Raw genomic sequence first — 15,317 nt, 5'->3', positions numbered from 1 at the left:
GGCGCGCGCATGCGCTCGCTCAGCCTTCAGAATAACCTGGACGTTTGCTGGCTCAGGCTGGACTTCGTTCCCAGGCTGGGGATGCAGCCGCCACCTCCTTCCCTTCGCACGTCTCAGGTTCAAAACCTCCCCGCCGGACCACACCCCTGAAGCTCGTCCCTGAAGCTCTGCGGAGCTCCCCAGCTCGTTCCCCCGCAGCTTGGCCCGGGGCCTGCGCACGCTCGGCGTCCATGACCCCCAGCACCGCGTCCAGCATGGAGGGGCCAGGGCCAGGTGTAAGGACAGCAGTGGGTCGGCGTGCGCGCGCGGCTGAGGGGAAGGCAGGCGCGGGGGGCGGCGCACCCCCGTGGCGGCTCAGGAACGTGGTGTCCCCGAGGGCGTTGCCGCCGCGCCCCACGTGCCAGCGTGTGCCAGAAGTCGCCCAGGGGCGCCGAGATGGACGGCGCGCCCCGCTTCCTGGGCTGTGCGGGGCCCGGCTGCTTCAGCACCGGCAACTGCGGGGTGGGAGGAGGAGGGGCCATGGCCTCGCTGACTGCCTGGTCCTGCCCCGCCCCGCACGCTGGGGATAGCCTGAGGCCTGAGGGTCCCCGCGGCCTGGGGGTCGCCTGGAGGCCGGCCCGGGCAGCCCAGCCAGCCAGACCCAGCGTCTCCAGCGGGCCGCCCCTGCTGTCTGTCACCTCCGCGGACCAAGCTCCTCTGCCCTGACGCGGGATTCGCGGCGGGGCAGTGGTGACCTGGCCTGCAGCTCCCCCCTTCCCTTCCTCCCCTTCTCCCTCCCCCCCTCCCTCCATGGAAGCTGGAAGTCACGAGCCACGGCTCTCTGCTCTCTGGACTGTGGTTGCACGAGGACGTTTTCTGTCCATTTTATTTTGAAACTCCGAGCTTGGCTGCTGACCGAACCTCGATGCCGGGGCCACGGCGAGGGAGTGGGGTGGGGAGGAAGGGTCTAGAAGCCCTGGCCCGGGCCTTGGTGACCTGGTGACCACGGTCCGCCCCTCACCGGCTCGGACAGGCTGGCGGCGCCGGGTCGCGTGCGCAGGCCGCTCACGGGGACCCCGCACTCGGCGCAGGGTGCAGGGGACGCGGCAGGTCACCCTGGCCCACGGGTCCCAGCACTGTCACTGGGGAAATAACCCACCGACCTGCCGACCGTGCTCAGACCAGGGAGAGGCCGGAGGCGGGAAGGGTCTGGGGTTAGTGGGTGAGAGACAGGGGCTGGGGGAACCCGGACTGGGGGTCCCCGCCCGCGCTCGCCCCACCCAGCAAAGGAAGCGTCAGGGATTGGGGACTCCGGCGCTCTCAGCGCCCAGGCCCCAAATCCTATGGGTTTATCCCACCGACCTATGGGTCCAGACCCAGCCTCCTCCCTCAGACCCAAGGGTCCAGGCCTCAGACTCAGGGGGTCAGCTTCCTCCTTCAGACTCGGGCCCAGGCCCCAGCCTCTTCCCTCAGACACGTGGCTCCAGCCACACCCCTGGGAGGCTCTGGCCTAGTTCCCTTTTTGACAGGCACCCGGAAACTGAAGCGTCAGCCCTTGTCCCCTCGGGCAGCCACGGCTGGGCCTGGGTGGGGTGGACTGGGTCGTCAGGCTCTGCCCTCTGCTCTGCTAGCAGGGAGGCCGCACCCCTCCCCGACCTCCTTACCCTTACACCTTTGCCTCCAGGGCTTCCAGGACTGGAGCTGAGACTTTTCTGGACCGATTGGGGGGTTGGGGCAGGGGCAGGATGGGGCCTTGTCTGCACGCAGCTGGGGGGGGGCCGGACACCGGGCCCCTCCCCTCCCCTTGCCCAGCTTTGAATTTCCTGGAACTGGGGACCCATCTCGCTGTTTAGAAGATTAATTTCTTCCAGGTTGCTGCTGTTGGAGCAATGAATGTGCACATTGAGAGACAGAGGAGGGGAGAGAGGAAGAGGGAAGGGAGACGAGGAGGGGTGGGGAAGGGGGGTCTGGGCCAGTCCAGGAAGGATGAGGTAGTCTGAGAGCCCTACACAGCTGCAGCCCTGCTGTGGGGTCCCCTGGATGGTTAATGGCACCCTGAGCCCCAGGGCCTGTGGGGAGGAGAGAGCCTGATGGGGGGGGGGAGGGCGCCGGTGGGTCTCCCACGATAAGGAAGCGCCTTGTGCTGCCCACGGGACGGGAGGGGCCCAGGGTACAGGGCGATCAGGGTGGGAGGCCGGGTGAGGCCAGCTTGGGAGCTGCAGGGGTCTGCGCCCCCAGGTTCTGCCGCAGGACAGAGTTAGCTGCAGGCATTAGAAGATGAATTACAACGGGCCTGGGCTCCATGCAAAGGGTGAGCGGGCATAGTCCCCCAAAACTCAGGCATGGAGGTGCATCACACATGCCGCAGCTTTTTCTAACCTGCTTCAAGTTCACAGACAGCAACTTGAAGAGCCAGTGTGAGCATGGTGCAGCCGCCAGCTCGCCAACTCCTCGGTTACTAGGGTCCTAAAGACCCCACAGGGAAAGCCCTCTGCACAGCCAGCACAGCCCGCCTCTCCCGGCCACTTTCTGACCATGGCTTTGCGCTCCTGCACGCGCTAGTTTTCACTGCTCGTGCACTTACGACACAGGGCACATGCGTGCATTCCTGAGGTACACAAGGAGGAAGATGAAGACTGAGTCCTGGGAGTGAACTGTGAGTTGTGGGGTGCACAGGGTACTGGATTTAATGCTCAGCCACCCCCTCCACACCTGCAGTTCATCACTATTTTGAACTAGGGATCTTTCCACATGCAGCAGACCCCACAACTACCTAGATGGAAGAGCAAAAGCGCAGGCAGGCAGAGCCTGGGGCAGGGCATCTGCAGAGGGCACCAACATGTAAGGGAAAAGAAGTAGGACCCGGGAGAGTCCTACACATGGGGTGTGGGAGGGAGAGGGAGGAGGAAGAGGAGCCTCTTCTCCTTGTCTCGGAAGTAAACCACGGATGACAAGGGCAGCAGAGTGAGAGGGTGGTGGGATTGGAAAGGAGGGAAGGAGGAAGGAAAGGAAGGAGGCGAGGAAAGAAGGGAGGGATCGAGGGAGAGAGGGAAAGGAAGGGAAAGAGGGAAGGAGGGAGGGGGAAGGAAGGAGGAAGGAAAGAGGAAGGGAGGGAGGGAGGGGAAAGGAAGGAGGGAAGGACCAACCAGAGTGGGAAGACCACCCAGGGCCCCTGAGCAGGGAGGGGTGGGTGGTAGGCTCAAAGAAAGATCTGTTTTTCTGGAGGGTTTGAATACATTTCCTGTGTCCTTAAGTAAACTTTCAGTGCCACCAAGGATAAGTGGCAGGAGGGAGAGAGAGGAAGAGAGGCAGGTGGAAGGCGGGAGGAAGAGAGGGAGAGGAAGAGAAGCAGGAGGAAGAGAGGGAGAGAAAGAGAAGCAGGAGGAAGAGAGGGAAGGTGGGAGGAAGCGAGGGAGAGGAGGAGGACTTGGAGGAGGCCTAGTGAGTTCCGCTTGGCTCTCCCCCCCACCCCCACCCCTTACCCTGACGCGGCCATGACCAACCTTCAGGGCTCTGAAGGGCATGGACCCGGCTGCACCAGCGCCGCCCTGCACTCCTTATCGTGCTCCACAGCCCTTAGTTGTGAAGGGCACTGGGGGACACTGTGAAGGGCTGGCCTGGGCACTGTCCTGGCACTGCAGGATGAACTCTCACCCCTGGGCTCTACCTCTCTACTCTTAGTCCGAACAACCCAAAGGCTTTCCAGACCGTTGTAATCGCTTTGGATTTCTATAACAAAGTGGGTGATCTATAAACCAGTCCCCCCCACACGCTCTCTCTCTCTCTCTCTCTCTCTCTCTCTCTCTCTCTCTCACACACACACACACACACACACACACACACACAGCTGTGTGACAATTGGGGCGAGAGGTGGAATAGGGAAAAGGAGGAAAATGATGGAGAGAAACCAATATTGAAATCCATGGTATCAGCTACACAGTGCTGGCTGAGGCCCATCACCCGGCTACTCAGGAGGCAGAGATTTGAGGATTCTGGTTTGAAGCTGGCCTAGGGAGGTAAGTTTACAAGACTCTTATCTCCTAGTAAGCACCACAAATTCAGAAGTGGAGCCGTGGCTCCAGTGGTAGGGCTCTAGCCTGGAATGAAAAGGGACAGCACCCAGGCCTTGAGGTGAAGCCACTGGACTAAATCCCTGCCATGCAAAAAGAAGTAGACCAAACTTAAGATGGGCATAGGAGGAGAAGAGATAAAAGAAGATTTCAGAGCCTTGCAGGAGATCCAGCCTCCCAAGAGGGCTTCAGACAACCAAACAGGCAAGAGCAAAAAAGTAACACCCATGACACATTATGAATAAAACACAAAATACACATTTAAAAAATATTGCCAATAGGCTGGGAATGTGGCTCAGTGGTAGAGTGCTCGCCTAGTATGCATGAAGCCCTGGGTTTCATTCCTCAGGACCACATACACAGAAAAAGCCAGAGGTGGTGCTGTGGCTCAGGTAGTAGAGTGCTAGCCTTGAGCAAAAGAAGCTGAGACAGTGCCCAGATCCTGAGTTCAAGCCCCAGGACTGACAAAAAATTCTGTAAGACACATATATAAGCAAGCCCATGAGAATAACCACAGATTTCCTAACACAAACTTTTTTAATTTTTTTATTGTGAAAATACTGTACAGAGGGGTTACAGTTACATGGGCAAGATAATGTGTAGCCTCCTCCTTTGTTTCCCCTTCCCATCCTCCCCCCACCCAATCTTCCCCGCTAAACCCCCCTCCCAAAGTTGTAAACTTCGTTTTCTTGTGTTTTTTTTGGGTCCAGTCATGGGACCTGAACTCTGGGCCTGGGCGCTGTCCCTCAGCTCTTCAGCTCAAGGCTAGCACTCTACCACTTGAGCCACAGTGCCACTTCTGGCTTTTTTCTTTTTGCTTATGTGGTGCTAAGGAATCGAACCCAGGGCCTCAGGCATGCAAGGCAAGCAATCTACCACTGAGCCACCTTCCCAGCCCTGGGTTGTATTTTTCTACCTTCAGTTCAGTGCAGCATTTCTTCTGTGTTTATCTAGTGGTGGAGCTGAACTGGATAATTTCAGTTATAAAACTGTATCTACCAGGAAAAATCTTCAACTTGCTATCTCCCTTGGAATTTCTATAATAGTTATTTGTATTATTGCACCTTGTGCTTGATAGTTCCAGAGAGTGCATTGTGTGTATCTACCACAGATATGTACTTTGTAAAATAAATATAGTATTAAGTATTAGTGAAACTCGCTTGGTTCTATGTAGTAATCAGCAAATTGCAATATTTAACAATTATATAACTGGATTATTTCCAAAGGTTAATAAGACTGTTGGTTTTGGAAATGGTACAATATAAAACTAATCATTATTGTTTTCCTTCTTGAATGTTTTTACTCCTTTCTTTTTTCAAAATGTTGGATTCAAGAATTGTGATCATGGAAGTGGCACTGTAGCTCAAGTGGTAGAGCGCTTGCCTTGAGCTGAAGAGCTGAGGGACAGCGCCCAGGCCCAGAGTTCAAGCCCCACGACCGACAAAAAAAAAAAAAGAAAAATTGTGATCATGGTTCATTTATAAGCACCGTAATAGTGAGAAAGCTGATCTTCAAAATGAGAAAATAATAAAATGCTGGAGGAGATAATGTTCTCTTGACACACCAGAGCTCCTCCATTGCCAGGCTCAGAGGCCTCCCGGAGGCTGTTCTGTTTGGAGTGTATTTCCTGTGGATGTCGTGTGAAACACTCACCAGAAACGTCACCACTCACCCATCCCAGAGCCACTCTGGCTGTGGACAATGCTGGGCACCAGCCATGGAGTCCCATGCCCTCACCTGCCCTCCTCCTGATGTGCATTAGATCTTGGGCACTTTCTCACCTTGGCACATCCCCTGAGTACCCTGGCTGGTGTCTGAGCCATTTCTTTCATCTCTCTCTGCTCCTGACCTCTCCACGTACTCGCGGCTGAGAGCTGATGGATCCAGGTGGAGAAGGATCTGTGGGATCGAGTGTGTTCCCTCCGTGTTTAGCTACCTTGCTCAGCACAATGTCCATGACTGGATTTGTGCAAGAAGCGCTGGAAAGACAGCGTCCATCTTATCTGGTACCTGCACACTGATGCCGGCCCATGCGATGCGGCAGGTTGTAAGGTGGGTTTGTTTTGTTTTGTTTTTCCTTTAGGGAACAACAAACTGATTTTCCTAGTGGTAACATCAAGGATCTGTCATACTTCCTTGTCCTTCAGATCCTCATCATGAATTCTTTGGTTTTTGGTTGTTGTTTGCTTCCATTTCATTTATTTGCACTCTGACATTACTTCTAGTTTTCCTTGAGGCTCTTTTGTATCCAGATGCAGGTCTTGAAGGTTCAATCCCAGTTCCACTGAGAATAATAAATAGCATATTTATGTATTATTTTGTGGGCACAATGATACTAATTCAGTTTTGTCTTTTAGTCTCCACAGTCTGCTGATTAAAAATAAAATCCAAATCCAGTCTGTGAGCCTCAGTTGGGGGGTCACCTTCCTCCTTCAGACAGGTGGCGAAGTCCTGGGGAATTCCTGCCTCTTTTGCCTGTGCACCTGTGCATTTCTCACCACGTGCACGTGGAGACCCACAGACCTGATTCCCCCCCAGCTTGTCTTAGCCAACACCCTGGCTCTTCTCTCCAAAGGTGTTCCTCACACCATGGCTGCTTTTGGGGTGCGAACTTTCCTGAGTGAGGCTGGGTGCAAGGGGGTCTTCTGTGTGCACAGGGTGTGCAGAGGGGTCACGCTCAGCACCACCTGCCTGCTCAGCAGCTTCCAGGCCCTGACACTCTGGCCTGGGGTGTGTGTGTGTGTGCAGCGCAGGCTGAGGTCGGCCCAGGGCGTTGGTGCTCTGCTGCGCCTTCTGCTGGCTCCTGCACTTCCTGCTGAATCTGCCTGTCCTGATGGAGGTAACTGGCCCAAGAGGCAGCAGAAAGCTGAGCATGGAGACCATGTACAAGTTCTGTTTCTACCCTACCCAGAAGAGGGAAACCTTCCTGATGGGAACGACGGTTTTCTTCGTCACAGACGCCATGTGCCTGGGCCTCATGGGCTGGGCCAGCAGCTCCATGCTCCTCGTGCTGCACAGACACAGGCGTCGAGTGCAGTACCTGCTCAGCCGCGCACTCGCCCCCCAGGCCTCCCGTGAGAGGCAAGCCGCTCCCAGCGTCCTGCTCCTGGTCAGCCTCTTTCTCTCCTTCTATGCCCTGGCTTCTGTCTTATCCCTGTGCTCCATGCAGGTGGGCACCCCAAGCCCCTGGCTGGCCAGCTCGTCCTACCTGGCATCCTCCGGCTTCTCCACCCTCAGCCCCTTGTTTGTGTGCAGCGATGCCCATGTCTCCCGGCTCCGCTGTGCCTGCAGCTGGGGCGCATGAGGCCAGCTTCAGGGTCTGTGCTGTCAGCACCTCTAGGACTCTGCTCCTCACCTGTGGGCTTGTCTGCCGGGGCCGGGCGTGTGTGGTCACTTTGGGAAGGGGAGCTGAGTAGATTATGTCTTCTCCTTGCTTATTAGACTGACAGAAATAAACATTGCATAAGTAACAGCCTACATTTAGGATAATTTTCTGAAAAGTGATTTTACACTTACACAACCGTATATCAAGTCTTTTCCCTTTGGATGTGTTTCCAGGAGAACCAGCATCCGTGGGCACTGAGCTCTGCTCATCGTATGCTTGGTGGCCCCTGGTGGGGCTTTGCCACTCTCTCCTAATCCCTGCACCAGCTACAAAGGCCCCTGAACGTCACAACATCACCCCATTTCTCAGCAAGATACTGAGAGATACGTGTAGGATGAAGAGAGAGAAAGGAATAGGAGGAAAGGAGAAAGGGAGATGGAGGGGTACATTTGTGGGAGAGAAGGGGCAGGTAGGGTGAATGGTGGGATGAAGGGAGTGTGGGGGAGACAGAGAAAGAAACAGAGAGAGAGAGAGAAAAGACATGGCTCCCAGTACCTGTCAAGGCCATGCCTCCAAGGAGCAATCTTCTTTCAATTAATTCTGGCCTATAATGACCCAACTTTTTTTTTTTTTTGTCAGTCATGGGGCTTGAACTCTGGGCCTGGGCACTGTCCCTCAGCTCTTCAGCTCAAGGCGAGCGCTCTACCACTTGAGCTACAGCGCCACTTCCGGTTTTCTGGTGGTTTATTGGAGATAGGAGTCTCACGGTCTCTCCTGCCCGGGCTGGCTTTGAACCTCGATCCTCCGATCTCAGCCTCTTGAGTAGCTAGGATTACAGGCGTGAGCCACCAGCGCCCGGCAATGACCCAACTTTCTTCCATTAAGCCCTAACCAGGACCTAACTTTCTCCAATTAAGCACCGCTCCCAAGGACCTAACTTCCTTCCAGTAAGCACCACCTCCTAACTGGCACCATTCATCACTTGGCCTTTGGGGAATTCATGATCTAAACTACAGCAACATATGTCCTAAATCTACACTTTGTTTTTTCCCCAGTCTTGTGGCTTGAACTCAGGGCCTATGCGCTGTCCCTGAGCTGCTTTTGCTCAAGGATAGCACTCCACCACTTGAGCTACAGTTCCACTTCCAGCTTTGTCTTAGCTGAAAATTGGAGATAAGAGTTTCATGGACTTTCCTGCCCAGGCTGGCTTCAAATCCCATCCTCACATATCAGCCTCCTGAGTAGCTAGGATTACAGGTGTGAGCCACTAGTGCCTAGCCTTTTTTTGGGGGGCGGGGGGGAGGGTCCAGTCATGGGGCCTGAACTCTGTGCCTGGGCACTGTCCCTCAGCTCTTCAGCTGCCACAGCTCCACTTCTGGCTGTTTTCTTTTTGCTTATGTGGTGCTGAGGAATTGAACCCAGGGCCTCAGGCATGCAAGGCAAGCGCTCTACCACTGAGCCACCTTCCCAGCCCAAGCCTTTCTTCACTTTTTGTAAACCTACTGAATGTTTTCTTTTTACCCCCAAATATTACCCAACCTCCTTGCTCACAGCCTTTTTTTTCTGAAACCGAGTGGGAAGTCTGCTTCCTCTCTTCTTCCCATCTCCTGTGCATATTGTCTTTTTTGGATTTTCATTTCTCCAAAATGTAACCAGTATATAATTCCATTCTCTCTTTGTGATTTCATGAGTCCTGCGCACACTGAATTTTTTCCTTTTTCTTTTTTGTGGTTGGTCGTGGGGCTTGAACTCTGGGCCTTGGTCCATCCCTCAGCTCTTCAGCTCAAGGCTAGGGATCTACCATATTTTTTTTGGGGGGGGGTCCAGTCGTGGGGCCTGAACTCTGAGCCTGGGTGCTGTCCCTCAACTCTTCAGCTCAAGGCTAGTGCTCTAACACTTGAGCCACAGCTCCACTTCCGGCTTTTTTCTTTTGTGGTGCTGAGGAATTGAACCCAGGGCCTCAGGCATGCAAGGCAAGCGCTCTACCACTGAGCCACCTTCCCAGCCCCAGGCTCTACCATTTGAGCCACAGTGGGACTTCCAGTTTTCTGAGTGGTTTATTGTAGAAAAGTCTCATGTCCTTTCCTGTCCCGACTGGGCCAGGCTAGTTTGTTTTGTTTTTGGTCCATTATGGGGCTTGAACTCTGGGCCTGGGCTCTGTCCCTCAGCTCTTTAGCTCAAGATGAGTGCTCTACCACTTGAGCTACAGCATCACTTCTGGCTTTTTCTGTTTATGTTGTGCTGAGGAATCGAACCCAGGACCTCATGCATGCAAGGTAAGCACTCTACCACTGAGCCACCTTCCCAGCCTGCCTGGCTAGTTTTTATTCCTCATGTAATGAGATCATGGCTTGTCACACTTAATTACTTCATTTTGCAACATATCACAGGATTTGTCTGGGGGGGGGGGAGGATTTTTGGCCTGGAAAATACGCAGTTGCATGTATGTATTTTGTGCATTCACTCGTGCAATGAGTGGCATCAGAAAGTTCACGTTCCTTAGTGGCTCCTGCCCTGGGCATGCACCTCTCTCAGCAGGCATCTGCCAGTCCAACTGCCCCTTATACTCACACCCACAGGGGCCACGCAGGAGAGAGCATGTCTTAGCGCGTGGTGGGCTCTCGGGGCTGGCCACGAGGTCCAGGTGGTGAGCTGAGAAAGCCCAGTGCCAAGCACAACACAGAGGAAATGGGGGAGGAGCAGGGACAAAGCTGCCAACCTCCCCAGCCCCAGACCACACCTCACTCACAGGGAGGAGCCCGGCCTCCCAGAGCGTCCGGATGCTCCCAGGCACTGGGCCTCCACAGTCACAGTCCCTGGTGTGGCCATGGCTCTCTCCCTTTCTGGAGAACTTTGATTTTTCCTCTCTCTGCTCATGACATCGATGCTTGGCAAACTTCAGACATACTCTCTGGGCCGTTTCCAATGCTTGGAGCAGACAAAGGCACATCTCCATGAGCTTCTCGAGTCCCAAGCTCAGATTTTACCCTGATCCAGAAATAACTCGTGATTGGACCTCTGCATGTCACACATGGGGGTGACCCTTCTGCCCCTCTGCAGAACGAGGGGAAGACACCAGGCTGCCAGCAAGAAGCTGGATGGAGAGGAAGGAGAGGCTCCTGCCTCCCATCGGCCAGGACCGTGGAGGGGGAAGGAACATTAGATCGTCTGCCAGCACCAGGAGAGTTCTGCAGGGAACAGGGCAGGGAGAAGGCAAGGAAAGGGACCATTGTTTGGTCTGGGGAGAGGTGGGGTCTGGTGAATAAGGGGCATCCATGTGGGGGCAGCATTTCCCTGACTCCCACATCCCTCCTCTGTGCTGCTCCCCAAACAGAGCTCCAGGCATGGTTGCCGTGACCCTGCTGCTCTACATCCTCCCAAAATGCCTTCAAGGCTGAGGGTGGAGGGGCTGGAGGAGGACAGAGACCCCACAAAGACCCTCAGAGGGAAGGACCAGCCTCCAAACCCCACTTTACCTGGAGGGAGAGAAATACAGGATGGAGCCAGGGGTGTCTGCTGCCACAGTCCAGCCCTCAGTGAGATGAAGTCAGATGGGGATTCAATCTGGGGGATCCCCACCTACAGAGAGCCCAGTCCTCAGAAACAAGAGCCAGGCTCATGGGTGGGCATTTCCCCTTTTGGTGTCACTGTGGGTGTAGCAAGTCTGGGAGTAGAAGGCAAAAGCCACATCCTGTGCCTCTGCAGCCAGATGCCGAGGCTCCTCCGCAGGCACCGCAGGCGCTGTGCGCACAGCATGGCCCTCACACTAGCAGCCCTGCTGTACCTCGGTGAGATAAGAGGGGAAGCTAAGGTGGGAAGTGTGGGTCCCCAGCCCCTCTCTCTCCTCAGCCAGGGCCCCAGGCTCAGGAGGCTCTGGGAAGAGCGCACCTCTCATGGGAACCAACTCCTTTCAGGCCTGAGTGTGGACTCCACAGCCCAAGGTCAGGGGGGTGAGTGTGTCCTCCTCCCTGGGGACAAGGGCTTCCCTGGGCGGAGGGGAGGGGGTCAGCAGGGGACAGGGCACCCTGGGCAGAGGGTACGGGGTCAGCAGGTGGCGTTGAGGCTGGGGTCACTGGGTAAATAGAGGGAAGTTCTGGGTGCAGTCTCTGATGTCCTTTTAGGAAGCTTCCCTAGACCGGTCCTCCGGGCTGAGCCCTGCTCTGTGGTCGCCCAGGGAAGCGCTGTGACCTTGTGGTGTGAAGGGGCCAGGAAGGCCAAGGAGTTCCGTCTGCAGAAAGAACACAGTGTTCAATGGTCCACAAATACCCTGGAAACATGGGGGAACAGGACTTCCTTCTTCATCCAGTCGATGAAAAAGGGTGATGCTGGGCGCTACTTCTGTGTCTACCTTAGCCCTGTTGGCTGGTCAGACCATAGTGAGCCCCTGGAGCTGGTGGTGACAGGTGAGGGGACACTCGGGGGTCTGGACCTGGGCTCTGCGCTCAGGGGTGACTTCTCTCACAACTCTGTCTGAAGGTCGTGGGGAGTCTGATGCAGTCTCCCTGGGATGGGGGGAATGTCAACTGGAAGGGGGTGCAACCCTCTCAGAGGAGAAAGGGGGCCCCCATGACTGACATCCATAAGGGAATGGTGGTCAGGAAAGGTATGGCAGCCACAAGGCAGAGGCACAAGAGTAGAGGTGGGGGTCTCAGGAATGCCCTATGCCTCACCCTCCTCTGTGCCTGCACACAGATTTCCCCGGGTGCTTCCACCCCCCACCCCCGTGGAACAAGCCAACAGCAGGTGAGTGTGGAAGCCTCTGCCCCACATCTCCACCCATCCAGGTTCAGCTCCTGTCTGGGCCCCACCCAGACAAAGATGCAAGTGGAGACCCCAGAATCCTAGGAGCAGAAAGGGGGTGCAGGAGGGTGGGGTCAAGGCAGAGGGCAAGTGCAAGGAGAGCCCAGGTGGAAAGCGGGGAGCCAGACACTCACCTCCCATCCCCCACTTCAGGCCCTGTAACAGAGCAGACCCTCACCCCAAAGGAGGTGGGCCCCAAGAGAGGTAAGGGGAGGCTCTGTGGGGAGGTTGGGCCCAGGAGGCTGGGGCTGAGCTATGGGATGCATGCGGCCTCCTCTGCACAACACACTGGGGCCTCCAGGCCTCAGTTTACCCACAGGCCAGACCTCAAGTTCCTTTCCATGCTGCCCTTGGTGGTGATCCCCTGGGAGAAGAGGATGCCAGAGGATAGAGTCCATAGTGGGCCATCCCCTCTGAATGGTGACAGTGAAACTATTTAGGACAGGGGTGCTTATGGCACTGTCCTGCAACTTAGGGGCTCAGCTCTGGTGGAGACAAGGCTGGAAGTCAGACTCCCTAGGTTTCAATCCCACCTCTGCTGCTTCCTGCTGGGTGACTTGGGGCAGGTGACTGTCTCTGAGCCCTAGTTCCCCACCTGTAAACTGGCTACATGGGGCTGGCATCCCACTGTAAGACTGAGGATACACGGAGGGCACCTGGCACACAGCTCAATGTCACTTGTCCCCAAGGGCTGGAAAGCTACCTGCAGATTCTCATCGGGGTCTCAGTGGCCTTCCTCCTTCTGCTCTTCTTCCTCCTCCTTTTCCTCCTCTGGCACCGGAGTCAGGACAAAGGCAGGAAATCAGGTGAGTAGTGAGGGGGGTCTGGGTGCAAAGAACTCATGGACTGTATGGCTGCAGGCTCTCAAACCTGAAACCTAAGCAAAAAATACTGGGCTGGTCGCCTGTGCATATCTCAGGTGTTCTATGACCCTACAGGCCTTCAGACAAGTGTGCAGCCACCTTTCTCCCCCCCCCTCCCTGGAGGAGGGGGCCCTACCCCCTGAGCTGAGACCCTTTCTCTCTTGCCTCTAGCAGAGACTGGGGCAGGGACTGTGGAGTCAGTGCCTGGGGACAGAGGCCTGCCTGGGAGGTAAGTCTTGTTCCCCGGTCCCCCCCCCCCCCGCTCACCCACCCTCACTGCCTCCTGACCCCCCACCTCGTCTCCCCAGCTCCAGCCCAGCTGCTGCTGTCCAGGAAGAAATCCTGTATGAGGGTAAGTCTGGCAGGGGGCTCTGCATTTCCCAGGGGGGAGGAGAGGGTGAACCCCACCAATTCCATCTAGGATAGGACAGGTGGGACCTGAGGGACATTGGCTGGGTCATGACTTCGTCCTGTCTCCCAGATGCTGCTGCGAAGGACACAGAGCCCAAGGATGGGGTGGAGCTGGACAGCAGGGTGAGACCCCACTCCACGGAAGCTTCTTGTTTCCATTTAGCCCCGGGCTCCCTTCCCTGTACCCCCCCTCCCCACTGGGCACCAGTGGTGGCCACAGCTGACCATGCCCACTTGCCAGCCAAGTCCATCCAGCCCTCTCAGGTCCCCCAGCACCAAGAATACCCCTTCTTTCTCCACTCCAGGCTGCTTCCCGTGAGGACCCCCAGGATGTGACCTATGCCCAGCTGTGCCATGTGGCGCTCACACAGCAGATGGCGGCCCCCCCAGCAGAGCCGAGCCTGTATGCCTCGCTGGCAGCAAGGAGCCCCAAGGGCACTAAGCAGTGACCCTGGGCTGGCCTGCAGATAACCTACATGAGACCCCCAGGAGATTGTGAACCTGGCCCTTTTTCTGCTCAGATATTGAATACCGCACTGTTTTGAAGCTAAAGCAAGCCATTTCTCAACAAGCAAGGAGAGCAATGAGATATGAATGGAAGGGAACGGTTAACTGTGCTCAAGGGCTGGGAAGATGTCTGGCTCAGTGGTAGGGTGCTTTCTTTCCTCGTATGCCTGAGGCCCTGAGTTTGATTCCTCAGCACCACATAAGCAGAAAAGCCAAAGTGGCACTGTGGCTCAAGTGGCAGAACCCTCTCCTTGAGCTGAAGAGCTGAGGGACAGTGCCCAGGCCGAGTTCAGGCCCCACAACTGACAAAAGAAAATAAATACCTGTGTTCAATACAAAATGTGTTATCCCTTCCATGTACCTGGTTCCATGAGCACATACACATTTAGGGCTACTCCTCCATTTGATTATAAGTTCTGAATCCATTGCAGGACCTGTGCTGCTGTTTTGTCTTTCCTTCCCCAGCAAACCTTGACATCCCACCAAGCTCTGGCATCCTGCCTCCTCTTGACTCAGGAGGGAGATGTATTTGGGGCGTGGTTACTCTGCCTTTATGTTCTATCCTTAGTATTTTTAGTAGGACTGTTGCTACATTCTGGCTCATTTCCTGAGTTCCACTTTCCAGTTCCCTAGTTTTTCTGTCACCAACTGCTTTCTGTCACGATGGAATGTTCTGCGATCAGTCAGCAACAGTGTTCTCTTTCTTTTTTGGGGGTGGGGGGAGTCTGGTGGTGGGGCCTGAACTCTGGGCCTGGGTGCTGTCCCTCAGCTCTTCAGCTCAAGGCTAGTGCTCTATTACTTGAGCCACAGCTCCACTTCCGGCTTTTTTTTCTGCTTATGTGGTGCTGAGGAATCGAACCCAGGGCTTCAAGCATGCAAGGTAAGTGCTCTACCACTGAGCCACATTCCCAGCCCCAACAGTGTTTTCTTTCTCTGACACCTACTTTTTTTTTTGGTGCCAGTCCTGGGGCTTGAACTCAGGGTCTGGGCACTGTCTTTGAGCTTCTTTGGATCAAGGCTAGTAGTCTACCATTTGAGCTACAGCACCATTTCTGGCTTTTTCTGTGTATGTGGTACTGAGAAATGGAACCCAGGGCTTCACTTGTGCTAGGCAAGCACTCTACCACAAAGCCGCATTCCCAGCCCTAGCACCTACTTTCTGAGCAAGGCTGGATGCCACCCTCCAAACACCCAGGAGCTCTCATCTGCACATTTTAGGAATTACCCCCATTGGGCTGGGAAGGTGGCTCAGTGGTAGAGCACTTGCCTTGCATGCCTGAGGCCCTAGGTTCGATTCCTCAGCACCACATAAGCGAAAAAAAAAAAAAGCCAGAAATAGCACTGTGGCCCAAGTGGCAGAGC

The 15,317-nt window shown here is 55.4% G+C and overlaps 2 protein-coding genes across 3 annotated transcripts; one reads left to right on the top strand and one right to left on the bottom strand.

Annotated features, from left to right (window-relative positions):
* Window positions 1-52: 52 nt before the first annotated feature.
* Window positions 53-521, bottom strand: Cdc42ep5 (CDC42 effector protein (Rho GTPase binding) 5). The gene is given in 2 exon segments (XM_013027639.1): window positions 53-400; window positions 402-521. Coding segments are annotated over 2 exon segments (468 nt in total).
* A 10,101-nt stretch (window positions 522-10,622) lies between these two features.
* On the top strand, window positions 10,623-14,143 carry LOC105994325 (leukocyte immunoglobulin-like receptor subfamily B member 5). 2 transcript variants are annotated; one of them, XM_013027792.1, is made up of 8 exons: window positions 10,624-11,162; window positions 11,289-11,324; window positions 11,496-11,777; window positions 12,864-12,980; window positions 13,209-13,266; window positions 13,346-13,389; window positions 13,519-13,571; window positions 13,754-14,143. In XM_013027792.1, exons 1-8 carry the CDS (start codon window positions 10,757-10,759, stop codon window positions 13,895-13,897), a joined length of 1,140 nt encoding a protein of 379 aa, XP_012883246.1. In that variant the 5' UTR covers window positions 10,624-10,756; the 3' UTR covers window positions 13,898-14,143. The 2 variants fall into 2 exon arrangements, with proteins under 2 accessions (XP_012883247.1, XP_012883246.1); XM_013027793.1 differs by lacking the exon at window positions 12,864-12,980 and having other exon boundaries at window positions 10,623-11,162; window positions 13,212-13,266.
* Window positions 14,144-15,317: the final 1,174 nt, after the last annotated feature.

The sequence above is a fragment of the Dipodomys ordii genome, unplaced genomic scaffold (genome assembly GCF_000151885.1).
Source record: "Dipodomys ordii isolate 6190 unplaced genomic scaffold, Dord_2.0 Scaffold105, whole genome shotgun sequence".
In the NCBI taxonomy this organism is placed as follows: Eukaryota; Metazoa; Chordata; class Mammalia; order Rodentia; family Heteromyidae; genus Dipodomys; species Dipodomys ordii.
The sequence above is the reverse complement of the archived record's forward strand: the minus strand, read 5'-3'. Positions and strand labels throughout refer to the sequence as shown.